This window comes from Natator depressus, chromosome 17, assembly GCF_965152275.1.
Source record: "Natator depressus isolate rNatDep1 chromosome 17, rNatDep2.hap1, whole genome shotgun sequence".
NCBI classification, from domain to species: Eukaryota; Metazoa; Chordata; order Testudines; family Cheloniidae; genus Natator; species Natator depressus.
Genome location: NC_134250.1, coordinates 24,849,582 through 24,871,402, shown reverse-complemented (window position 1 = coordinate 24,871,402; position 21,821 = coordinate 24,849,582). Strand labels below are relative to the sequence as shown.

The 21,821-nt window shown below is 51.7% G+C and overlaps 1 protein-coding gene across 3 annotated transcripts in view; it reads left to right on the top strand.

Annotated features, from left to right (window-relative positions):
- The window catches only part of STX1A (syntaxin 1A), a 323,436-nt gene that overhangs the window by 214,998 nt on the left and 86,617 nt on the right, over window positions 1-21,821 (top strand). For all 3 annotated transcript variants that reach the window (XM_074974801.1, XM_074974802.1, XM_074974803.1), the window contains exons 4-5: window positions 8,060-8,134; window positions 20,430-20,503. In XM_074974801.1, coding sequence (XP_074830902.1) covers window positions 8,060-8,134; window positions 20,430-20,503 — 149 coding nt within the window. The remainder of the gene's footprint in view (window positions 1-8,059; window positions 8,135-20,429; window positions 20,504-21,821) is intronic.

Genomic DNA, 21,821 nt, shown 5'->3' with positions numbered 1-21,821 from the left:
TCTTCTTCTTTGCATCGGAGGCTACCGCCCAGGAGGCGGTGGAGAGGGGCCTGGCGGTGGGGGGGCGTTTGTCCCCCTAGAGCCACTGGAGGACCTGGGCATCCGCCTGGTCCTGACCTCCGTCCCTCCTTTTCTCCCCAATGCTGCCCTGTTACCCACCCTTTCAACCCTGGGGAAACCTGTTTCTGTCATCAGCCCTCTCCCGTTGGGCTGCAAGGACCCCACCCTCCGTCACATCTTTTCCTTCCACCGGCAAGTGCAGCTTCTACCGCCGTCGGCGGCGCGTGATGGAGAGGCGCTCAAGGGGTCCTTCCCAGTCCCCCACCGGGGGGCCTGTTACCGGGTATATTTCTCCATGGGGGAAGCCCAGTGCTACCTCTGCCAGGCGTCAGGGCATGTCCGGAGGGACTGCCCCTTAGGCCGGCAAGGAGGGGCACCTGGGATCTCTGAGACCCGGCAGGACATCGGCCCCGTCATTGCCGACCTGGCCGCCCGATACCCGAACACGCCCCCCCCCCTATTCGGACCACCACTTCGCCCGCTCAGGCCCAAGGGGCACCTCCCCTACAACACCCAGACGAGCGGGAGAGCCCCACACTCGCTGCTGACAATCTGGCGGGGCCTATGGAGGAGGGTGTGGCAGAGATACCACCAGGCATGGGAGAGAGCATGCCCCAGGGAAAATCCTCCCTCCCTTATGCCGCCCCACCGTCCCCCCCCCAGCCCCTGAGCCATCGCCTTTACCCCCTGATACGACCCCTGCTAACCAGACCCCAGATGATGCCATGGAGGGCTGGGCCCTAGTCTAGGGGAAACGAGGCAAGCGGAAGGCTCGAGCTCTACCTCATCTACCCGAGGCGGAGGCCCCCCAGAAGACCAGGAAGGGGGGCACCGATGCCGAACCTTCCGCTTTGCCCACGAGTGCGTCCCATCCACCGGTGTCAGCCGGGAAAGACGTGGTAGCACCGGAAGGTAGTGTCTCCCCTCCATGGAAGACCCTCCCCGCCAAGACCCCCAAGGAAGCCCCTTCTGTCCTGACAGTACCCGAAGCCCCTGTGAACCCCGAGGCAACCGTCATGGCGGGTGCCAGCGGGGAGAACCCCGGGGTGACGGAAAGTATCCTCTCCTCCATGTTCAAGGAGATTGAGGCCCTAGATCTGACCCCAGTCGCCCAGGGGGAGGACGACCTTTTGCAAGCAAACCTCGATATGGGCGACCTCACTCCACCCCTCTTTTCCCCATGCTCCCTCCCCCTAACTGCTGTTTCTCCTCCCACCTCCGAGGAGCCCCTGGACTCCTCCATCGACCCGGCTGCTGATGGCATCCCACTGACGACAACCGAGCCTGCTCAGGTGACAGCCGGCGCCACGCGGCCGGGACACGAGCCGCCAGGGGCACCCCCCGTTGGTGCGGAGCAATTGATTTCCTTCCCGGGCGGGGGCCCAACAGAAGATAATCCACCTCCTGATGCTGTAGCCGCTAAATTCACCATAGAGCCTGTGCCCGGTATCACTGAGAGCTCCCGCCCTACCCCCTTAACCCTCGAGCCTGATCGTGAGGCGCCACCATCCAGCTGCTTGCCTCCCGAAACCCAGAATTTCGCCTCTGGCCCTGCCCCACCCCATCCAGTCTACCTCCTGCGATGTTATCGCCGCCCCCGGGGCTGTCTCCTTCCCTTTTCCAAGCGATGACCCCCAGAGAGCGGCCTTTGCGTTTTCCTGCCCCGACCCATTAGAGGCTGCTATTTTCCCTCCACCGCCCCCTATCACCCCAGGGTTTGAGGCGAGCCTAGAAGCTCCAGCCCATCAGGCACCTCGTCGGGGGTCCGCACCCTGCTTGCCCGTTTTAGTGGCCACGGGGCTGCACCAAGGGCCCCGCCGGGGAACAACCGGGAAACCGTAACCCCACCCCCCCATGAGCTGCGAGGAGAGCTGCGGAAGTTTTTAGAGGATGTCCGTGGCTCCCGCAACAAGGTACAGCTTGCTCTCCAGCGATGGGGGGACTTTTTTCAAATCCTCCGGGCCACAAGGGCCCTCATGGGGGAAGGTAAAGGGACGGGGAAGCAGGATGCTGCGGCCTACTGGCGGGACCGCATCTTCCGTGACCAATTACTCACCTACGGGATGGGTCAGGGACTGTCGCGCGGCCCGCTGTGGGATGCGAACGTCCCTGCCAGTGAGGATCCCCCCCCGGCCCTCCCCATGACACCTCTCACCATCGCAACGTTGAACAACCCGGGGTTGTAGGATGGCTCTCCGCAGGTCCCAGGTGCTCTCCTTCCTTCGGGAGGGAGGGTACTCTGTGATTTTCCTGCAGGAGACTCATACGGATCCGACCGCCGAAGATAGTTGGCGGCTGGAGTGGGGGGACAGGGTCTATTTTAGCCATTCCATGATTCGGCAGGCTGGAGTGGTGACCCTGTTCTCCCCCAACCTACGGCCCGAGGTGCTAGGGGTCGCCGACGCCGTGCAGGGTCGCCTGCTGCAACTCTGGGTCCGTATAGAGGGGCTTGTGGTTAACCTCGTTAACGTCTATGCCCCGACATCGGGCCCGAAGCAGCTGCAATTCTATCAGCAGGCCTCCACCTTCCTTGGCACCTTAGATTCTCACGAGTGCCTGGTCCTGGGAGGGGATTTTAATACCACCCTCGAGGAGTGAGACCGCTCGGGGACCGAGCACTGCCCGGCCGCCGCGAACACCATCGGGGAGATAGTTGAACATCACTCCCTAGTGGACATCTGGCATGACCACCACCCGGATGACACTTCCACGTTCACCTTTGTCCGGGTGGAAGCCCATCGGTCGAGCCACTCCCGGTTGGACCGCATTTATCTATCACACTTCCATCTCTCATGAGCCCACTCCTCCCGCATTCACCTTGCCCTATTTTCTGACCATCACCTAGCCACCGTGAGAGCCTCCCTCTGTGCGGAGAGGCCGGGGCCAGCCTATTGGCATTTTAACAACAGCCTGCTGGAGGATGAGGTTCTTCGTGACGTCCTTCCGGGAATTTTGGCTGGCCTGGCGAGGGCAGCAGCGTGCCTTTCCCTCGGCGCGGCGATGGTGGGACCTGGGGAAGGTGCGCGCCCGGCTTTTCTGCCACGACTACACCCGGGGCACCAGCCGACAGAGAAATGTGGCGATAGAGCAGTTGGAACGGGAGGTCTTAGAGCTGGAGAGGCGTCTGGCTGCCAGCCCCGAGGACCCACTCCTCTGCGGAGCATGCCAGGAGAAGCGGGAGGCGCTCCAGGCCCTCGAGAACCATCGGGCCCAGGGTGCCTTTGTTCGATCCCGCATCCGCCTCCTTCGGGAGATGGATCGCGGCTCCCGTTTCTTCTATGCCCTGGAGAAAATGAGGGGGGCCAAGAAACACATCACCTGCCTCCTGGCAGAAGAGGGCACCCCCCTCATGGATCCAGTGGAGATGTGCAGGAGGGCCCGAGCCTTCTACACAAGTCTTTTCTCCCCGGATCCGACTGACCCTAGCGCTTGCAGAGTGCTCTGGGAGGAGCTCCCTATGGTCAGCACGAGCGACCGAGACCGGCTAGAGCTGCCTCTCACTCTGGCCGAGTTCTCGGAAGCCCTCCGTCGTATGCCCACTAATAAGTCTCCAGGCATGGATGGGCTGACCGTGGAGTTCTGCTGAGTGTTTTGGGACGTCCTCAGCCCAGACCTAGTCACCGTCTGGGCCAAGTCTCTGCAGAGCAGGGTCCTCCCTCTCTCGTGCAGGCGAGCTGTGCTCGCCTTATTGCCGAAGAAGGGGGACATCCGCGATTTACGAAATTGGCGTTCTGTCTCGCTCCTCAGCACAGACTACAAAATCATAGCGAAAGCAATCTCGCTGCGGCTAGGGTCTGTGCTGGCGGACGTGATCCACCCAGACCAGACTTACACCGTCCCGGACCGCAGTATCTTTGATAACCTATTTCTGGTTCGGGACCTTTTGGAAGTCGGGCGTAGAGACGGTCTGTCGTTCGCTCTCCTGTCCCTAGATCAGGAGAAGGCATTCGATAGGGTGGACCACGGGTACCTCCTGAGCACTCTGCAGGCGTTTGACTTCAGACCCCAGTTTGTGGGTTTTCTCCGGGTGCTGTACGCTTCCGCAGAATGTCTGGTTAAGCTCAACTGGACCCTGACCAAACTGGTCAGCTTCGGACGAGGAGTACGGCAGGGGTGCCCCCTCTCGGGCCAGCTGTACGCTCTAGCGATCGAGCCCTTCCTCTGTCTCCTCCGCAGGAGGTTGACGGGGTTGGTGCTGCTGGAGCTGGAGCTGCGGCTGGTCCTGTTGGCGTACTCTGATGACGTGCTCCTCGTGATCCAGGACCCCGGTGACTTGGTGCGGGTGGAGGCTTGCCAGGCCATCTATTCGGCAGCCTCCTCCGCCCGGGTCAACTGGGTCAAGAGCTCTGGCTTGGCGGTAGGAGACTGGCGGAAGGCGAGCTCCCTCCCACCGACGCTTCAGACCATCCGGTGGAGTGCGGGTCCGCTGCTCTACCTCGGCATTTACCTTTCTGCCACGCATTCCTCTCCACTGGAGAACTGGGAAAATTTAGAGGGTGGGGTGATAGAGCGGCTCCGGAAATGGACGAGGCTACTCCGATGTCTCTCCCTCCGAGGGAGAGCACTGGTGCTTAATCAACTAGTCCTGTCCACGCTCTGGTACCGGCTCAACACCCTGGTCCCGGCCCCGGGTTTCCTGACTGACCTCCGGACATCAATTCTGGGGTTCTTTTGGTCAGGAACGCACTGGGCCCCTGTAGGGGTTCTTCATCTACCCCTGAAGGAAGAAGGACAGGGCCTGAAGTGTCTTCACATTCAGGTCCGTGTCTTCCGCCTCTTGGCCCTGCAGAGGCTCCTCTATGGTGCAGGCAGTTCGGCGTGGAGCACACTGGCGCACGCCATCCTGCGCCGCATCCGAGGGCTCCGATATGACCGGCAGCTCTTTTATCTCTGTCCGGGAGGTCTTCCGCGAGACCTCTCCGGGCTGCCAGTCTTCTACCAGGACCTCCTCCGGACTTGGAAACTGTGTTTAATGACCAGGTCCATGGCGGCCACCGAGGGGGCAGATCTCCTTGCGGAGCCCCTGCTACACAACCCCCAGCTCCGTGTGCAGGTGGCAGAGCCCCGCTCGGTGCGCCAGAGCTTGATCCTGGCAGAAGTCACGAGAGTCGGAGACCTAGTGGACTACGACCGGGGAGACTGGCTGGATCCCCTGATGCTCGCTTGGTGAATGGGGCTCTCCAGACCTCGTACCCCCCGGCGCGTACTTCAGGAGGTGAGGGCCGCTTTGCCGCCCGCTGCTCGAGCTTACCTCGACCAGGTCCTGCTCGAGGGCACGCCCCACCACCCTCTACCCCAGGCCCGCCGGACCTTTTAATTGGACCCCTGCCCCGCAGACCCAATCGACCCCCTCACCCCTTCACTGCGAGCCGGCTGCATGAACTGCAGCCGGTATGCTTCCAAACCGCGCCAAGGAAACATCTATACACGCTCGCGCTCCACACCCTTCACGCCCTCACCCTAGTGTCCCGCCCCGACACAAAGTGGCGAGACCTTCTGCCACCTTTGGAGGGTGAGCAGCCCCGGTGGGTCAGCCTATATTCCACCTTGGTTCCGAGGCCCGTCGGGGACATCAGTTGGCGGCTCCTTCACGGAGCTGTGAGCACAGGCACGTACTTGGCGCGGTTCACCCCCGTCCCAGATACTTGTCCCTTTTGTGGTGTGAGGGAAACCCTGGCGCACGTATATCTGGAGTGCGCCAGGCTGCAGCCCCTGTTCCAGCTCCTCACAAATCTCCTATTACGTTTTTGGTTGCATTTTTCCCCTCACCTTTTTATTTATGCACTCCCCATCCGTGGCCTCACAAAGTCGCGGGATCTCCTAGTTAACCTCCTCCTGGCCCTGGCTAAAATGGCCATCTATAAAACCAGAGAGAGGAGGTTGGCTGATCGAGTTTCCTGTGACTGTGGGGCCGTTTTCCGATCCTCGGTCCGTTCACGTATCCGGGCAGAGTTCCTCTGGGCGGCGTCCACCAACTCCCTTGATGCTTTTGAGAAGCGGTGGGCGCTGTCCGAGGTTCTCTGCTCGGTGTCCCCGTCCGGGTCCCTGTGTCTGACCCTTTGATTGAGGGAGAGAGAGTTAGGGACCCCAACCCCAGCCATTGCTGCTGCGGACAGCACCACCCTAGAGGGGTCCTTTCACACACGGGTGCACGTGACCTCCCCTCCCCCGGATTGTCCACCCCACAGCCTGCCCCTCTTGTTGGGTGCTTTCAGAGGAGGGAATTGTTGGTGACACTCGGGCATGGTGCCAGGTAACTCGAGGGGGTGGAAGACCACGTGAGTCGATGAAGCCCCTTCTCTCTGGGCTACCAGGTAACTCGGAAGGGTGGAAGACCATGAGAGTCGAGGAAGCCCCCCGCCCTGGGCCCGGGCAAGCTTGAACACTTCCCTCCCCTGAAGCTAATGAGAAAACAATTGTGACTGGTTGCTGTGTTACACATTGCATATGCTGCTGTTTTTACTTTGTAAGTGTGTTATGCAAATAAAAACACCTTTTGCTTCAAAAAAAAAAATTACTCTCCTATAGCCGTCTGGCCCGACCCTGTCACAATATATATATATATATATATATATATATATATATATATATATATATATATATATTACTGGTCTGGACTTTAATCTGTTTGCACATTATGAATGGTGTCAAGTCATTATCACTTGTACTGAGCTACCATTAATTTTTAGTTCTGTGATCAGTTCCTCTTTATCTGTAAGGAAAAAGTCTAATACAGAACTCCCCGGCATTTTGGGCTGTATAAGTAGGGGCATTGCCAGCAGATCGGGGGACATGATCGTTCCCCTCTATTCGACATTGGTGAGGCCTCATCTGGAGTACTGTGTCCAGTTTTGGGCCCCACACTACAAGAAGGATGTGGAAAAATTGGAAAACGTCCAGTGGAGGGCAACAGAAATGAGTAGGGGACTGGAACACATGACTTATAAGGAGACGCTGAGGGAACTGGGATTGTTTAGTCTGCGGAAGAGAAGAATGAGGGGGGATTTGATAGCTGCTTTCAACTACCTGAAAGGGGGTTCCAAAGAGGATGGATCTAGACTGTTCTCAGTGGTGGCAGATGATAGAACAAGAAGGAATGGTCTCAAGTTGCAGTGGGGGAGGTCTAGGTTGGATATTAGGAAACACTATTTCACTAGGAGGGTGGTGAAGCACTGGAATGCGTTACCTAGGGAGGTGGTGGAATCTCCTTCCTCAGAGGTTTTTAAGGCCCAACTTGACAAAGCCTTGGCTGGGATGATTTAGTTGGTGTTGGTCCTGCTTTGAGCAGGGGATTGGACTAGATGACCTCCTGAGGTCTTCCAACTCTAATAATCTATGATTCTATGTGGGCGCTTGGCTGTGTTCGTGTAGCTGAAGCCTGGGCAGTGCCACTACTCTCACACGCCTGGCTTAGAGCCCTGGACAGCATCTCTCTCCTGCTTTGTTCCCAGCTAGCTTGTCACATTTCGGGTCTCAGGTGACTGTTCGTTTCCCTTCTCCCTGCTGGTTGGGAAGGAGGTAGGGAGACGCCTGCCTGCTGATTGGGCCCCAAGTGACAAAAGCCAAGTGGTTGAGTTCTGTGGGAGTCTATTGCTGAGCACAGACAGGCAGTGCCTCCAGGGCACTTGGGAACAGCCCAACTAACCCTAACGCATCTGACAGCAAGGCTCAGCACACTTAGTGTCTGGGTGGAAGCCTTGACACAGGCATGCGGGAAGCCCAGGATCATTTCTGGTCCCACGGGTCTTGCTCTCAGTCTGGCAGAGGCTCCATGGAGAAGGAAGCTCCCGGCCTGTTCCGCAGTGTGACCCCTCTGATCTCCTTCCCTGGGGGAAGGGAGGAGTGCTGCAGCGGCTGGATGCTCGAGCCCAGTGGGAGGGAGTGCATCACCTGGCAGGTGTAGATTGAATCCTGTCCAGTGACCAGGGTGGGGCGGGCCAGGGGCAGTGTCTCAGTGTCTCCAATGCACCCATCTTTGTTCTCTCCTTCCTCCCTCTAGAAACCAAGGAGGAGCTCGAAGAATTAATGTCTGACATCAAAAAGACAGCGAACAAAGTGCGCTCCAAGTTAAAGAGTGAGTATTAGTTTGCAGCGAAGCATGGGAACTGGCCCCTGGCTGCTGCTTGTCTGTCCCTCAGCTGCCTGAAGGGTCCCTGTTGGCCTCAGTGCCTTCTCCCAGGACTGCACCAGCATTGCTACAGCTGTATGCAGGCCCCACATGGAGTGGGTGAGCCTGCAGACTTGGTTAGCTCTGCTGTTGCCCCTTGGGTCACTGCTCACTGGCTTTCAGGAGACACAGGAGATGAGCTTCTGATGACTGTGTGTGAGGCTTGTATGTTACACTGTCCGGGGTTTTGTTCCATGTCCTCTCTCTGTGCTGTGCTGCTCTGACCTCTCTCAGCACTGCAGTCTGACAGCCCCAGTGGCTCCCACTTGTCTCCTACAAACCAGAGACTAGCCCATGGCGTAGAGTGTTTGAATTTTCCTCTCTGTGCATCTGTGTGGTCAAGACTCAGAGGTAGGCATTGTCAGCGTCTCTAGAGCTTGTTTTGGCTGCAGAGAGCCAGCTCTGCCCTTGAGCCATGTGGCAAGGCCTCTTGGATCCTCTCAAGCAGAGTGTGCCAGGCACAGTACACAGAGTCACCGTAACCCCGTTCCCATGTCTCCTGAGCAGTGACTCCGGTTTACTGACACTAATTTCACTGAACCGTGGTCAGGGCCCTGTGTGTTCTGCGGTTCCACGGGTGCACAATGTGCCACACAATTGTGTCCAAAATCTCAGCTTTCACTTTTTACCAAAGTACACGTCTAGCCTTTCAGTTATGAGAATAACCACAAAAGCGTGACCTGGGCTGGGTCTGTAAAGAGCCCAAACCAATGGCTCTGAGAGGTGTGAACTCCTCCAGCCCTCTTACTCTGGGCCCCATGGGCTCCGTGATCGTGTGTCTGTGGAATCTGGAATTTTCCCAGGAACCACAGAATTCAGTATTTTGCTGCAGAAGGAATCTGTCCAGCTGTGAGCCATAGTGCTGTGAGTGTGCGAGGATGGGAGTGAAAAGGATTTCATGGATGTACAATTAATTAATATGGCTGTAGAATTTCGGGCTGCTTGCCACAGTTTGGTCCCATTGTGCTGTGGTGTACACTGGGCCCTGCCCCGGTTTGGCCCTATTCCTCCACGCATTGGCAAAGTGGGCTAATGTAGGAAGGGCCAGAGAAATTAGAGAAGGAAAAGCCATAGTATGTTGCCCAGTGCATCCCCAGCCAATGCAAGCTGGGCCCCTACAGTGTATCTTCACTTGTGTCTTCTCCAGTGCAATAGGAAATATCTCAGCATGGGGCTTCCACCACTCCTGGTGAGAGATGGCTCTGCAGTCTGACAGCTTAGTGAACTATTTATCTGAGACTTGTATGTGAGTCCTGCTTGTGCCCCACCGAACCACACTGAGCAATTTTGCTCACTGGTCTTGGTGGCTGCACCTTTCTCAGGTTACCCTCTGTCAACATTAGCCATCTTTCACTTTTAATCTCCCCCCGTAAATTACTCTCTCTAGTCCTCTAACCTACTTTTGCAGCCTGAGGACAGGCCAGGGGTTAACAATGGACCAGGCAGAGGCAGAATGACAAGCAGCTGGGCTAGAGCAGAGCTCCGTTGTACAGACTCTCGGAGCACAGGGGCTGAAAGAGAACCTCTCCCACAGAGCCAAGAGGCAAGTGTTTTAGCTGAGGGGCCTGGGGAGTGGCTGGGCTGGGAATACCAGGTATGTGTGTTGGACCCATAGTTGTCACTGATGCTGGCTAGAACAGGGCTGCAGCAAGCCCAAGGGAGCGTGGTTTGCCAGGGACTCTGTGTCATCCTCTCTGGGAGCAGAACAAAAGCTTGGTGGCATTTCTTAACGGGTCTGTGAGGAACACACCTGCCGAGGGGCCTTCTCTGGGGCCCCAGCACTGGATGCAGCTTTCCGAGGGTGAAGAGGAATTATCTCTGCTTTATGACATGAGGCCTCTTTAAAATATGCAGGCGGAGCTGGCACGTCCCTGACGAGGTAATAGGGAAAACAAGTTAGCTTGTTGAGGCAAAGAGGTGCCATCCTTGTGTGTGCAATGGCAGGGTGCAAGGTTCCTGAACAGAAGTTCTACCTTGTCCTGGGTTCACATCACCTGTATGGAAATGGACTCATCTTCATTAGGTTCCCCAACAGCTGCACAGGCTGCGTCTCCAGTGTCCAGCACGATAATCAGAATCTTCCAGACACAGATTTTTCCCCTCCTGTGTCCGTCAGACTGAGATAAAGTCCCTGTTGAGAAGACATGGGGCTCTGGAGAGGAGGACGGGGTGCGGGGAGAGAGCAGACATAGAGTCAAGGAAGGTCAACTTATTTCATCAGCATGCTCCATTTTGTTGGCATCTTCCTGCCTCAGGGAAACACAGAAGGGGAATGGAGTGAGTTTGATTGATGGTGGGAGGGATAGCTCGGTGGTTTGAGCATTGGCCTGCTAAACCCAGGGCTGTGAGTTCAATCCTTGAGGGGGCCATTTAGGGATCTGGGGCAGAAATTGGGGATTGGTCCTGCTTTGAGCAGAGGGTTGGACTAGATGACCTCCTGAGGTCCCTTCCAACCCTGAGAGTCTATGATTCTATGACAGCTTCCATTACCAGAAGAATCAGTCTTTGTAACAACTAGGGAGTGAGGACAATGAGACTATCAACCTGAGGGTGACATTACGGCGTGCTGGGGTGCTCTGACTAGGAGAGAACACATTGGAGCCAAATAGCATGGAACCCCCAGGAGCCCATGAGATGTGTTCAGCCAGGGCTGCACGGCCTCTCCAGCCAGGATTCGGGCGACCACAGTGTCTGGAGACTGCAGCCCACCCACGGGTTAGCTGCAGTGGATATGGGGCCTTAGATGGGATTAGGCTTGCTTTGGTCCGCGAGCGTAGTGCACAGTTGCAGACTGCTTGTCCTTCGGGGGTGAACACAGCCCTCTTAATGGAAGAATTGGAGTCCTGTAGGTTTAAGAAGGCAGTTACATTGCCTCTCCTGGAGCCACTGTACCTGTATTCTGTAGATTTCAAGAGAGATGCATAATCCTGAAGGAGGAATTAAACATGGCTGGCCTGTAAAATGCCCTTCCCCAGGCTCTTTGGCTCAGTAACATCTGTAACTAGCATGTTTTGGTCTGGCAGTGAAAAAAGCATATCCCCGTTTTCCATCTGAGTGCAGAGTCACATTTCTGAGTGATCAGGAACAATCAGCATGGATTCAGCAAGGGCAAGTCATGCCAGACTAACCTAATTGCCTTCTGTGGTGAGATAACTGGCTCTGTGGATGGGGGGAAAGCAGTTGACATGTTATTCCTTGACTTTAGCAAAGCTTTTGTTATGATCTCCCACAGTATTCTTGCCAGCAAGTTAAAGAAGTATGGGCTGGATGAATGGACTATAAGGTGAATAGAAAGCTGGCTAGATTGTCGGGCTCAATGGGTAGTGATCAGTGGCTCCATGTCTACTTGGCAGCTGGTATCAAGCGGAGTGCCCCAAGGGTTGGTCTTGGGGCCAGTTCTGTTCAATATGTTCATTAATGATCTGGAGGATGGTGTGGATTGCACCCTCAGCAAGTTTGCAGATGACACTAAACTAGGAGGAGAGGTAGATACACTAGAGGGTAGGGATAGGATACAGAGGGCCCTAGACAAATTAGAGGTTTGGGCCAAAAGAAATCTGATGAGGTTCAACAAGAAGGGCAACAAAAATGATTAGGGGTCTGGAACACATGACTTATGAGGAGAGGCTGAGGGAACTGGGATTGTTTAGTCTGCAGAAGAGAAGAATGAGGGGGGATTTGATAGCTGCTTTCAACTACCTGAGAGGTGGTTCCAGAGAGGATGGTTCTAGACTATTCTCAGTGGTAGAAGAGGACAGGACAAGGAGTAATGGTCTCAAGTTGCAGTGGGGGAGGTTTAGGTTGGATATTAGGAAAAACTTTTTCACTAGGAGGGTGGTGAAACACTGGAATGCGTTACCTAGGGAGGTGGTAGAATCTCCTTCCTTGGAAGTTTTTAAGGTCAGGCTTGACAAAGCCTTGGCTGGGATGATTTGATTGGGGATTGGTCCTGCTTTGAGCAGGGGGTTGGACTAGATGACCTCCTGAGGTCCCTTCCAACCCTGATATTCTATGATTCTATGATTCTAAGGACAAGTGCAGTGTCCTGCACTTAGGACGGAAGAATCCCATGCACCGCTACAGACTAGGGACCGAGTGGCTAGGCAGCAGTTCTGCAGAAAAGGACCTAGGGGTTACGGTGGACGAGAAGCTGGATATGAGTCGACAGTGTGCCCTTGTTGCCAAGAAAGCTAATGGCATTTTGGACTGTATTAGTAGGGGCATTGCTAGCAGATCAAGGGACGTGATCATTCTCCTCTATTCGGCACTGGTGAGGCCTCATCTGGAGTATTGTGTCCAGTTTTGGGCCCCACACTACAAGAAGGATGTGGATAAATTGGAAAGAGTCCAGCAGAGGGCAACAAAAATGATCAGGGGGCTGGAGCACATGACTTATGAGGAGAGGCTGAGGGAACCGGGGTTATTTAGTCTGCAGAAGAGAAGAATGAGGGGGGATTTGATAGCTGCTTTCAACTACCTGAAAGGTGGTTCCAAAGAGGATGGATCTAAACTGTTCTCAGTGGTAGCAGATGACAGAACAAGGAGTAATGGTCTCAAGTTGCAGTGGGGGAGGTTTAGGTTGGATATTAGGAAACACTATTTCACTAGGAGGGTGGTGAAACACTGGAATGCGTTACCTAGGGAGGTGGTGGAATCTCCTTCCCTAGAGGTTTTCGAGGTCAGGCTTGACAAAGCCCTGGCTGGGATGATTTAGTTGGGGATTAGGTCCTGCTTTGAGCAGGGGACTCTGAAAAGGACTTGGGAGTCATGGTGGATAATCAGGTGAACATGAGCTCCCAGTGCTACGCTGTAGCCAAAAGACCTAATGTGATCCTGGGATGCATAAACGGGGGAATCTCAAGTAGGAGGAGAGAGGTGATTTTACCTCTGTATTCGTCACTGGTGTGACCACTGCTCAGATACTGGGTCCAGTTCTGATGTCCACAATTCAAGAAGGATGTTGATAAATTAGAGAGGTTTGAGAGAAGAGCCACAAGAATGATTAAAGGATTAGAAAACCTGCCTTATATTGAGAAACTCCAGGAGCTCAGTCTATTTATCTTAACATAGAGCAGGTTAAGGGGTGATTTGATCACAGGAGGAAGAGATAGTTGATCATGGGCTCTTCAATCTAGCAGAGCAAGGTCTAACACAATACAGTGGCTGGCAGTTGAAGCCAGACAAATTCAGACGGGAAATAAGGTGTAAATGTTAAACAGTGGAACAACTCACCAGTGGTCGTGGTGGATTCTTCATCACTGGCCATTTTTAATCCAGATTGGCTGTTTGTTGAAGAGATCTCCTCTAGGAATCATTTTGGGAACATGCTGTGGCCTATGTTACACAGGTCAGATGATGATCCCAGTGGTCCCTTCTGGCCTTGGAGTCTGAGTCGTTCCCCAGAAATGAATAGCACAGCCCCAAAGTCCACCCTTTAGTGTTACTGGGCCACTTCCTAGTACATGGTCTCCTGTAGAAGGGGACTAACCACCTGGCAGGTTTTATTTTGTAAGTGTCTCTGTGACACTTTGAGCTCGGCTCATTTGCTGTGGCATTTCAGCTCTGGGATTTCTCACTGCATCTAACGATATGCAAATGATGTTATGTTCCATTGGGGAGTTCATGTGAATGCTTTAGAAATGCAGTGGTGACTCTAGGTCAGCTCTGGAGTGGAAGCCATATCAGTGCACTCACCTTCCAAGCTGAAAATTACTGGCACTGTTATAGAGATTATCTATCAGGGAGAGGGAGGTGCACACAGTGACTCCACCAAGTGTCCATTAATGACTTTCTTATACCTTGGCCCATATAGACAAAGTCACTTTGAGAGTGGCTGGGTATCATTCCAGCTTCAGAGGAGCAGCATGATCTCTTACCAGGATGAGAGGTTGGAGGTATAAGTGGGGAAGAGCTAAATAAGAAAACAGGGTAGGGTTCTACTACAGACCACCAAATCAGGAGGAGGAGCAGCTAGATGAGGCATTTCTAGAACAAACAAAAACATCCAAAACACAGGACCCAGGAGTAATTTTACTACCCAGAGATCTGTTGAAAAAACAGCACGGCAAAAACACAGTCTCCAGGACCTGGGGATTACAGTGGATGAGAAACTGGATATGAGTCAGCAGTGTGCTCGTGTTGCCAAGAAGGCTAACGGCATTTTGGGCTGCATTAGTAGGAGCATTGCCAGCAGATCGAGGGAAGTGACTATTCCCCTCTATTCGGCACCAGTGAGGCCACATCTGGAGTATTGCGTCCAGTTTTGGGCTCCCCACTACAGAAAGGATGTGGACAAATTGGAGAGAGTCCAGTGGAAGGCAACGAAAATGATTCGGGGGCTGGGGCACATGACTTATGAGGAGAAGCTGAGGGAACTGGGGTTATTTAGTCTGCAGAAGAGAAGACTGAGGGGGGATTTGATAGCAACCCTTCAACTACTGGAAGGGGGGTTCCAAAGAGGATGGAGCTCGGCTGTTCTCAGCGGTCGCAGATGACAGAACAAGAAGCAGTGGTCTCAAGTTGCAGTGGGGTAGATCTAGGTTGGATATTAGGAAAAACTATTTCACTAGGAGGGTGGTGAAGCACTGGAATGGGTTCCTTAGGGAGGTGGTGGAATCTCCTTCCTTAGAGGTTTTTAAGGTCAGGCTTGACAAAGTCCTGGCAGGGATGATTTAGAATCATAGAATCATAGAATATCAGGGTTGGAAGTGCCTCAGGAGGTCTTCTAGTCCAACCCCCTGCTCAAAGCAGGACCAATCCCCAACTAAATCATCCCAGCCAGGGCTTTGTCAAGCCTGAACTTAAAAATATCTAAGGAAGGAGATTCCACCACCTCCCTAGGTAACACATTCCAGTGCTTCACCAGCCTCCTAGTGAAAAAGTTTTTCCCAATATCCAACCTACACCTCCCCCACTGCCACTTGAGACCATTACTCCTTGTTCTGTCATCAGCTACCACTGAGAACAGTCTAGATGCATCCTCTTTGGAACTCCCTTTCAGATAGTTGAAAGCAGCTATCAAATCCCCCCTCATTCTTCTCTTCCGCAGACTAAACAATCCCAGTTCCTTCAGCCTCTCCTCATAAGTCATGTGTTCCAGACCCCTAATCATTTTTGTTGCCCTCCGCTGGACTCTTTCCAATTTTTCCACAACCTTCTTGTAGTGTGGGGCCCAAAACTGGACACAGTACTCCAGATGAGGCCTCACCAATGTCGAATAGAGGGGGACGATCACGTCCCTCGATCTGCTGCCAATGCCCCTATGTATACGTCCCAAAATGCCATTTAGTTGGGGTTGGTCCTGCTATGAGCAGGGGATTGGACTAGATGACCTCCTGAGGTCTCTTCCAACCCTAATGTTCTGTGATTCTATGATTCAGTAAGTTCTTGGAATGTTTTGGGGCAACTTTTTGTTTCAGGAAGTGGAGAAAGGGACATGGGGACAGCGTTTTTAGACTTTATTGTGACCAACAGGGTGAGGCAGTGGTTGCCAACCTGAAGGTAGAAGGCAAGTTGGGTGAAAGTGATCCTGAAATGATGCTGTCATGATTCTAAGGAAAGGAAGCTGTCAGAGCAGCAGAAGACTTTAGCCAACTCAGAGAACTGGTAGGGAGAGTGTGTAATGATTTGGGGTTCACCCAGACCAGGCGGGAGTTCTGTCACCACCTGCCCTGTAACCTTGAAATGCCTTAGTGCTGTGCTGCTGTGGCTCAGAGCTCTGACACCTGTGGCCAGCCCACAAGCACAAAGGTCTCACCCTGGCTTCTACCAGCCTAGTTACTCCTTGCAGGGTGACCTCAGCAGCCCTTCTAGTCCTGAGTCTCCCCAAATCCGTCCTTCCTCAGTTCTTAACCACCAGACACTCAGACCCTTCCCTTCTGGTTCATCGTCCCCAAAGGTGTGAAACCAGTCTCCACTTATCATAGAATTCTAGAAGATTAGGATTGGAAGACACCTCAGGAGGTCATCTAGTCCAACCCCCTGCTCAAAGCAGGACCAACCCCAACTAAATCATCCCAGCCAGGGCTTTGTCAAGCCGGGCCTTAAAAACCTCTAAGGAAGGAGATTCCACCACCTCCCTAAGTAACCCATTCCAGTGCTTCACCCCCTCCTCGTGAAATAGTGTTTCCTTATATCCAACCTAGACCTCCCCCACCGCAACTTGAGACCATTGCTCCTTGTTCTGTCATCTGCCACCACTGAGAACAGCCGAGCTCTATCCTCTTTGGAACCCCCCTGCAGGTAATTGAAGGGCTGCTATCAAATCCCCCCTCACTCTTCTCTTCTGCAGACTAAACAAGCCCAGTTCCTTCAGCCTCTCCTTATAAGTCATGTGCCCCAGCCCCCTGATCATTTTCATTGCCTTCCGCTGGACTCTCTCCAATTTGTCCAGATCCTTTCTGTAGAGGGAGGCCAAAAACTGGACGCAATACTCCAGATGTGGCCTCACCAGTGCCGAATAGAGGGGAATAATCACTTCCCTCGATCTGCTGGCAATGCTCCTACTCCGCAGCCAAAGATGCTGTTGGCCTTGTTGGCAACAAGGGCACACTGCTGACTCATATCCAGCTTCTCATCCACTGTAATCCCTTGGTCCTTTTCTGGAGAACTGCTGCTTAGCCAGTTGGTCCCCAGCCTGTAGCGGTACATGGGATTCTTCCTTCTTAAGTGCAGGACTCTGCACTAGTCCTTGTTGAACCTCATCAGATTTGTTTTGGCCCAACCCTCCAATTTGTCTAGGTCACTCTGGACCCTATCTCTACCCTACAGTGTATCTACCTCTCCCCCCGGCTTAGTGTCATCTGCAAACTTGCTGAGGGTGCAAGCTCACTTTAGCACACACACTCCACACTGTCTGCACACGAGAGACCTTCAAGGGGTAAAAATAAACAAGAGGTTTATTTAATAGAAAAACCACAGACTCCGAGATGAAAGAGTAAGGGAGAGCACACAGATACAAGTTACACAGTACATTGGTCAAACTGGACAGTCTCTACGTAAAAGAATAAATGGACACAAATCAGACGTCAAGAATTATAACATTCAAAAACCAGTTGGAGAACACTTCAGTCTCTCTGGTCACTCGATTACAGACCTAAAAGTGGCAATACTTCAACAAAAAAACTTCAAAAAGAGACTCCAACGAGAGACTGCTGAATTGGAATTAATTTGCAAACTGGATACAATTAACTTAGGCTTGAGTAGAGACTGGGAGTGGATGGGTCATTACACAAAGTAAAACTATTTCCCCATGTTTATTCTCCCCCCGCCCCACTGTTCCTCAGACATTCTTGTCAACTGCTGGAAATGACCCACCTTGATTATCACTACAAAAGGTTCCCCCCTCTCTCCCTGCTCTCCTGCAGGTAATAGCTCACCTTAAGTGATCACTCTGGTTACAGTGTGTATGGTAACACCCATTGTTTCATGTTCTCTATGTATATAAATCTCCCCACTGTATTTTCCACTGAATGCATCCGATGAAGTGAGCTGTAGCTCACGAAAGCTTATGCTCAAATAAATTTGTCAGTCTCTAAGGTGCCACAAGTCCTCCTTTTCTTTTTGCGAATACAGACTAACACGGCTGCTACTCTCAAACCAGTAAATAAATGGCATCACACAACTTCAGGCTTCACATTACAGTATTAGATAAAATCCTCTTTCTAATACAAGTTAGCAATTGCCTTTGAACAGTTTCCCAGCCTACCCACTAGCCATAGGCAGGATCCAGCATTCACAGACAGCCTCCCACCTTCCAGACTGTTCCCCAAATTCTGGATGAAAAGCCTCAGACGCAAGCCTGGTTTTAAAAATCTTCCCCCGCCTGCCTCGCTTTTCTTTGTCTCTTAGTCCATGGTGACTCATGTTTATTCAGAATGTGGAAAGCCCCTCTTGATTTAAGAGCCAGCATGTCTGTGTCTTTCCATTAAATTTAATGATCTTCCGTTGTCCTTCCCTGGGCTGGGTGGGTACCCGAAGTTGCTTTTGTGTAGACAAATGACTTGGGAGGTGCCTCTTCCTGTCTGAACACTCACTGTCTTGCTGTGAGCTGGAGCTGAAGTTTTATGAGCACAGTTCTCTATGGACACAAATAAAAGCACCACAAGCATGGCCTGTGTAGAGCATGATAAGCTTTCATAAAAGACCTTACTCTGCATGTGTTTCTAGGACATTAACATTGTGTACAATCAGTTGGTTCAACTGCTTTTTCTTTGGGGTTCAAACCCCCTATTCTCCCATTTCGGTGTCTGGACCCTGATTGTCACAGGATCCTGTGGGAAGAAAATAGAAGGGAAAATGTAGTTTGGAGAGTTGGTGGTTTCTTGAAGAGACAATATGAAAGGCATAACACCAAACAATTCCAGTACAAAGGAAAGATCGGAAGAATAGTAAGAAGCCAATATGGCTCCATTAGGAGCTCTTTAATGACCTGAAAATCAAAAAGGAATCCTACACCAAGTGGACATACGGACAAATCACTAAGAATGAATACAAAAGAATAGCACAACCATGTAGGGACACAATCAGAAAGAGTAAGGGTTACGAGCAAGGGACATAAAAGGCAATAAGATCAGATTCTTTAAATACATTTTGAGTGAGAGAAACACAAAGTATAGGCCACTACATAGTAGGGAAGGAGAGCTAATAATTGAAGATATCAAGTAGACAGGTGTTTAATGCCTATTTTGCTTCAGTCTTCACTAAGAAGGTTAATTGTAACTAGCTGCTTAATACAATTAATATTAACAAGAAGACTGGAGGAACCCCAGTCAGAATAGGGAAAGAACAGTTTAAAGAATATGTAGATAAATTAGATGTATTCAAGTTGGCAGGGCCTGATAAAATTCACATAGGGTATTTAAGGAACTAGCTGAAGCAATCTGAGAACCATTAGAATCTTTGAGAACTCATGGAGGATGGGTGAGGTCCCAGAGGGCTGGAGAAGAGCAGATATAGTACCTATCTTTAAAAAGGGGAACAAAGAGGACCTGGGGAGTTATAGACCAGTTAGCCTAACTTCGATCCATGGAAAGATACTGGATAAATAATTAATTTGTAACCACCAAGAGAATAATTGTCAGGATCCCAAGAAGGGCAGTCATGGCCAAGGGTCAGAGCAAGGGCAACCCGAAGGCTGGGAGTAGCAGAGGAGTTCGTAGTCAGATCCAAGCCAGAGTCAATACCAAAGTCGTAGTCAGAATCAGGCGGTGAAGTCCAAATCAAGCCAAGGTTAAGCCAGGAATTCCACATAAGGAGCAGGAACAGTTGAGGCAGGTACAAAAGATCTGTGCCGTTGCCTGGACACTTCCTGGAATGCCCTTTGGGTTTATATGGGGAAGGGAGCCAATCAGGAGCCATGGGACTTGAGGTGGAACTTCTGATGGGCTGTGTGTTATAGGTGCGGCTGAGTGGCAGCCTGGAGATGTTGCAATAATGCGATGGTAAATAATAGCCAATGTGAGTTTGTCAAGAACGAGTCATGCCAGGTCAGCCTGATTACCTTCTTTGGCAGGGTGACTGGCCTGTCGGATGGGGGAAGCAGTAGATGTGACAGATTTTGATTTTAGTCAGGCTTTTGACATAGTCCCAAATGACATTCTCATAAGCAAACTAGAGAAATATGATCCAGATGAAATCACTATAATGTGGGTGCACAAACGGTTTAGAGACTTAACTCTAACAGTCGTTATCAATACTTTGCTGTCAGACTGGGAGGGCGTATCTAGTGGGGTTCTGCAGGGGTCTCGAAGGAGAGCAATATATTCAATATGTACATTAATGATTTGGATAATGGAGTGGACCGTACGCTTATACAATTTGTGGATGACACCAACCTGGGAGGGGTTGCAGGTCCATTAGTACAGACATTGCTGTGCAGGGCACAGAATTCCTACTCTATTTTACATTCCTGACTCTTTCTCAGCAGAGCGAGAGAGAGATGTAGTCTTCAGCTGTTTGAATTAGTAACCAGTCCTGCTGTCTGAAAATGTAAGAGACAGCTGGAGCTAGTGGTTTGCCCTCAGGAAAGCTGCTTTCAGCCCAGGATAAAATGGGCCGGTATCTCAGGACATGAGGACTGCAGTGGGATCCAGATGCGTCTCTAATCCACATGTATTCTGGCTTTTAGAATTGGTTTGCAAAGCAATCTCTTATTCTCTTCTAAACAGTCTAAAATAAGCTGAATTCTTCTGTCCACAACCAGGTATTGAACAGAGTATTGAACAAGAGGAAGGATTGAATAGATCATCTGCTGACCTGAGGATAAGGAAAACGCAGGTGAGTCTCTGTCCTGGTGAATCTTGGTTTGGGAGGATGGAGGTTGAGACAAGCTTTGCACACTAACGTGTCCCAGAAGGTGATGGAGGACAAAGGCTGCAGATATTCTGCCCAGAGCCCTGAAAAGCACTTCACAGTAATGGGGCAGATTGCTAGGTGTGTCTGCAAAAGAGTGTGCATGCTTTGTGCACCCCCAGCTTACATGCCTGAAGCCCCAATGTGATTCCTGTGATCTGTGTATGTAATATAATAAAGGGGTGTGTGCATCCAATTCCTCACATGCGTGTACACATCAGGGCTTCCGTGTGGGTAACTTGGGTGTGTGGTTTTTTGCGCACATGTTTTGAAATATCTGGCCCAGTGGGATTTTATTGAACCAAGAAATAAACTATAGTACATGCAGTTTGGGGACAGAAAGGTCCCTTTTGCAGTGTGTGCTAAACCTGGCTCCTCAGTGCACTTTAAAGAGCATGGAATGATGCTCTGCAGGATCATAAGAGATGTCAAAACTGAATGGCATTGTGGGAATGTTTATGCCCTAAAAGTGTTTATAATATAAACTTCTGGATTGCATTCTGCAGGCCCATAATCTGCTCCTGGAAATTCACTCTCTTCATGGGGCACCGCCCTGGCTGGCAACCTGGGAAATAGCAGTGTTTGAATAGTTAAAACAATTCTATCTCCCATTGCAAAGGACTTCTTTGGTAACTGGCACCGTCTCTCAGTTAGCAGGTTTCTTACTGTATTGTCACAGCAATGCGGCAGTAAGTCCTACTTTATTAGCAAGCTTTTTTCAAAGGAATAAGAGGAAATTGCTGTAAGTACATTAGAATCAAGCATTGTAAAAGTAAGTCAAATGCTGCCCTGGGTTCTATTAATGGAAGCACCAGGTGAAACAAGGGGAGTGATTATTTCCCCCTACTCAGCACCAGGGAGATCCAGGGCTCATGTTATATGTTCAGTTTTAGGCGCATGGACAGAGAGATTCCAGAGGTGAGCAACAGTAACGATAACTTAAGAGCTGAGAAAAGAAGAGGATATGTGGGGTGTTTGTCACAGGGGGACACAGTGCTGGTCTACAGGACATCCATGGATATCCAGGCAATGCTTACATATCCCAGTAGTGGGCACCATAGTCAAATCTTTTACAGATCCATACCGAGCTGTTCTGAGGAAGGTGTAGCACTAGAGGGCGCTGCCCCTGGGCGAGGTGTCTGTCAGGGTATCTCCTGTACCAGAGAAGAGCAAATTGGAGATGGATATAAACTGGCCATCAACAGGGTTAGGCTCATGTCACGGAGTTTTAGGAGTAGTGCAA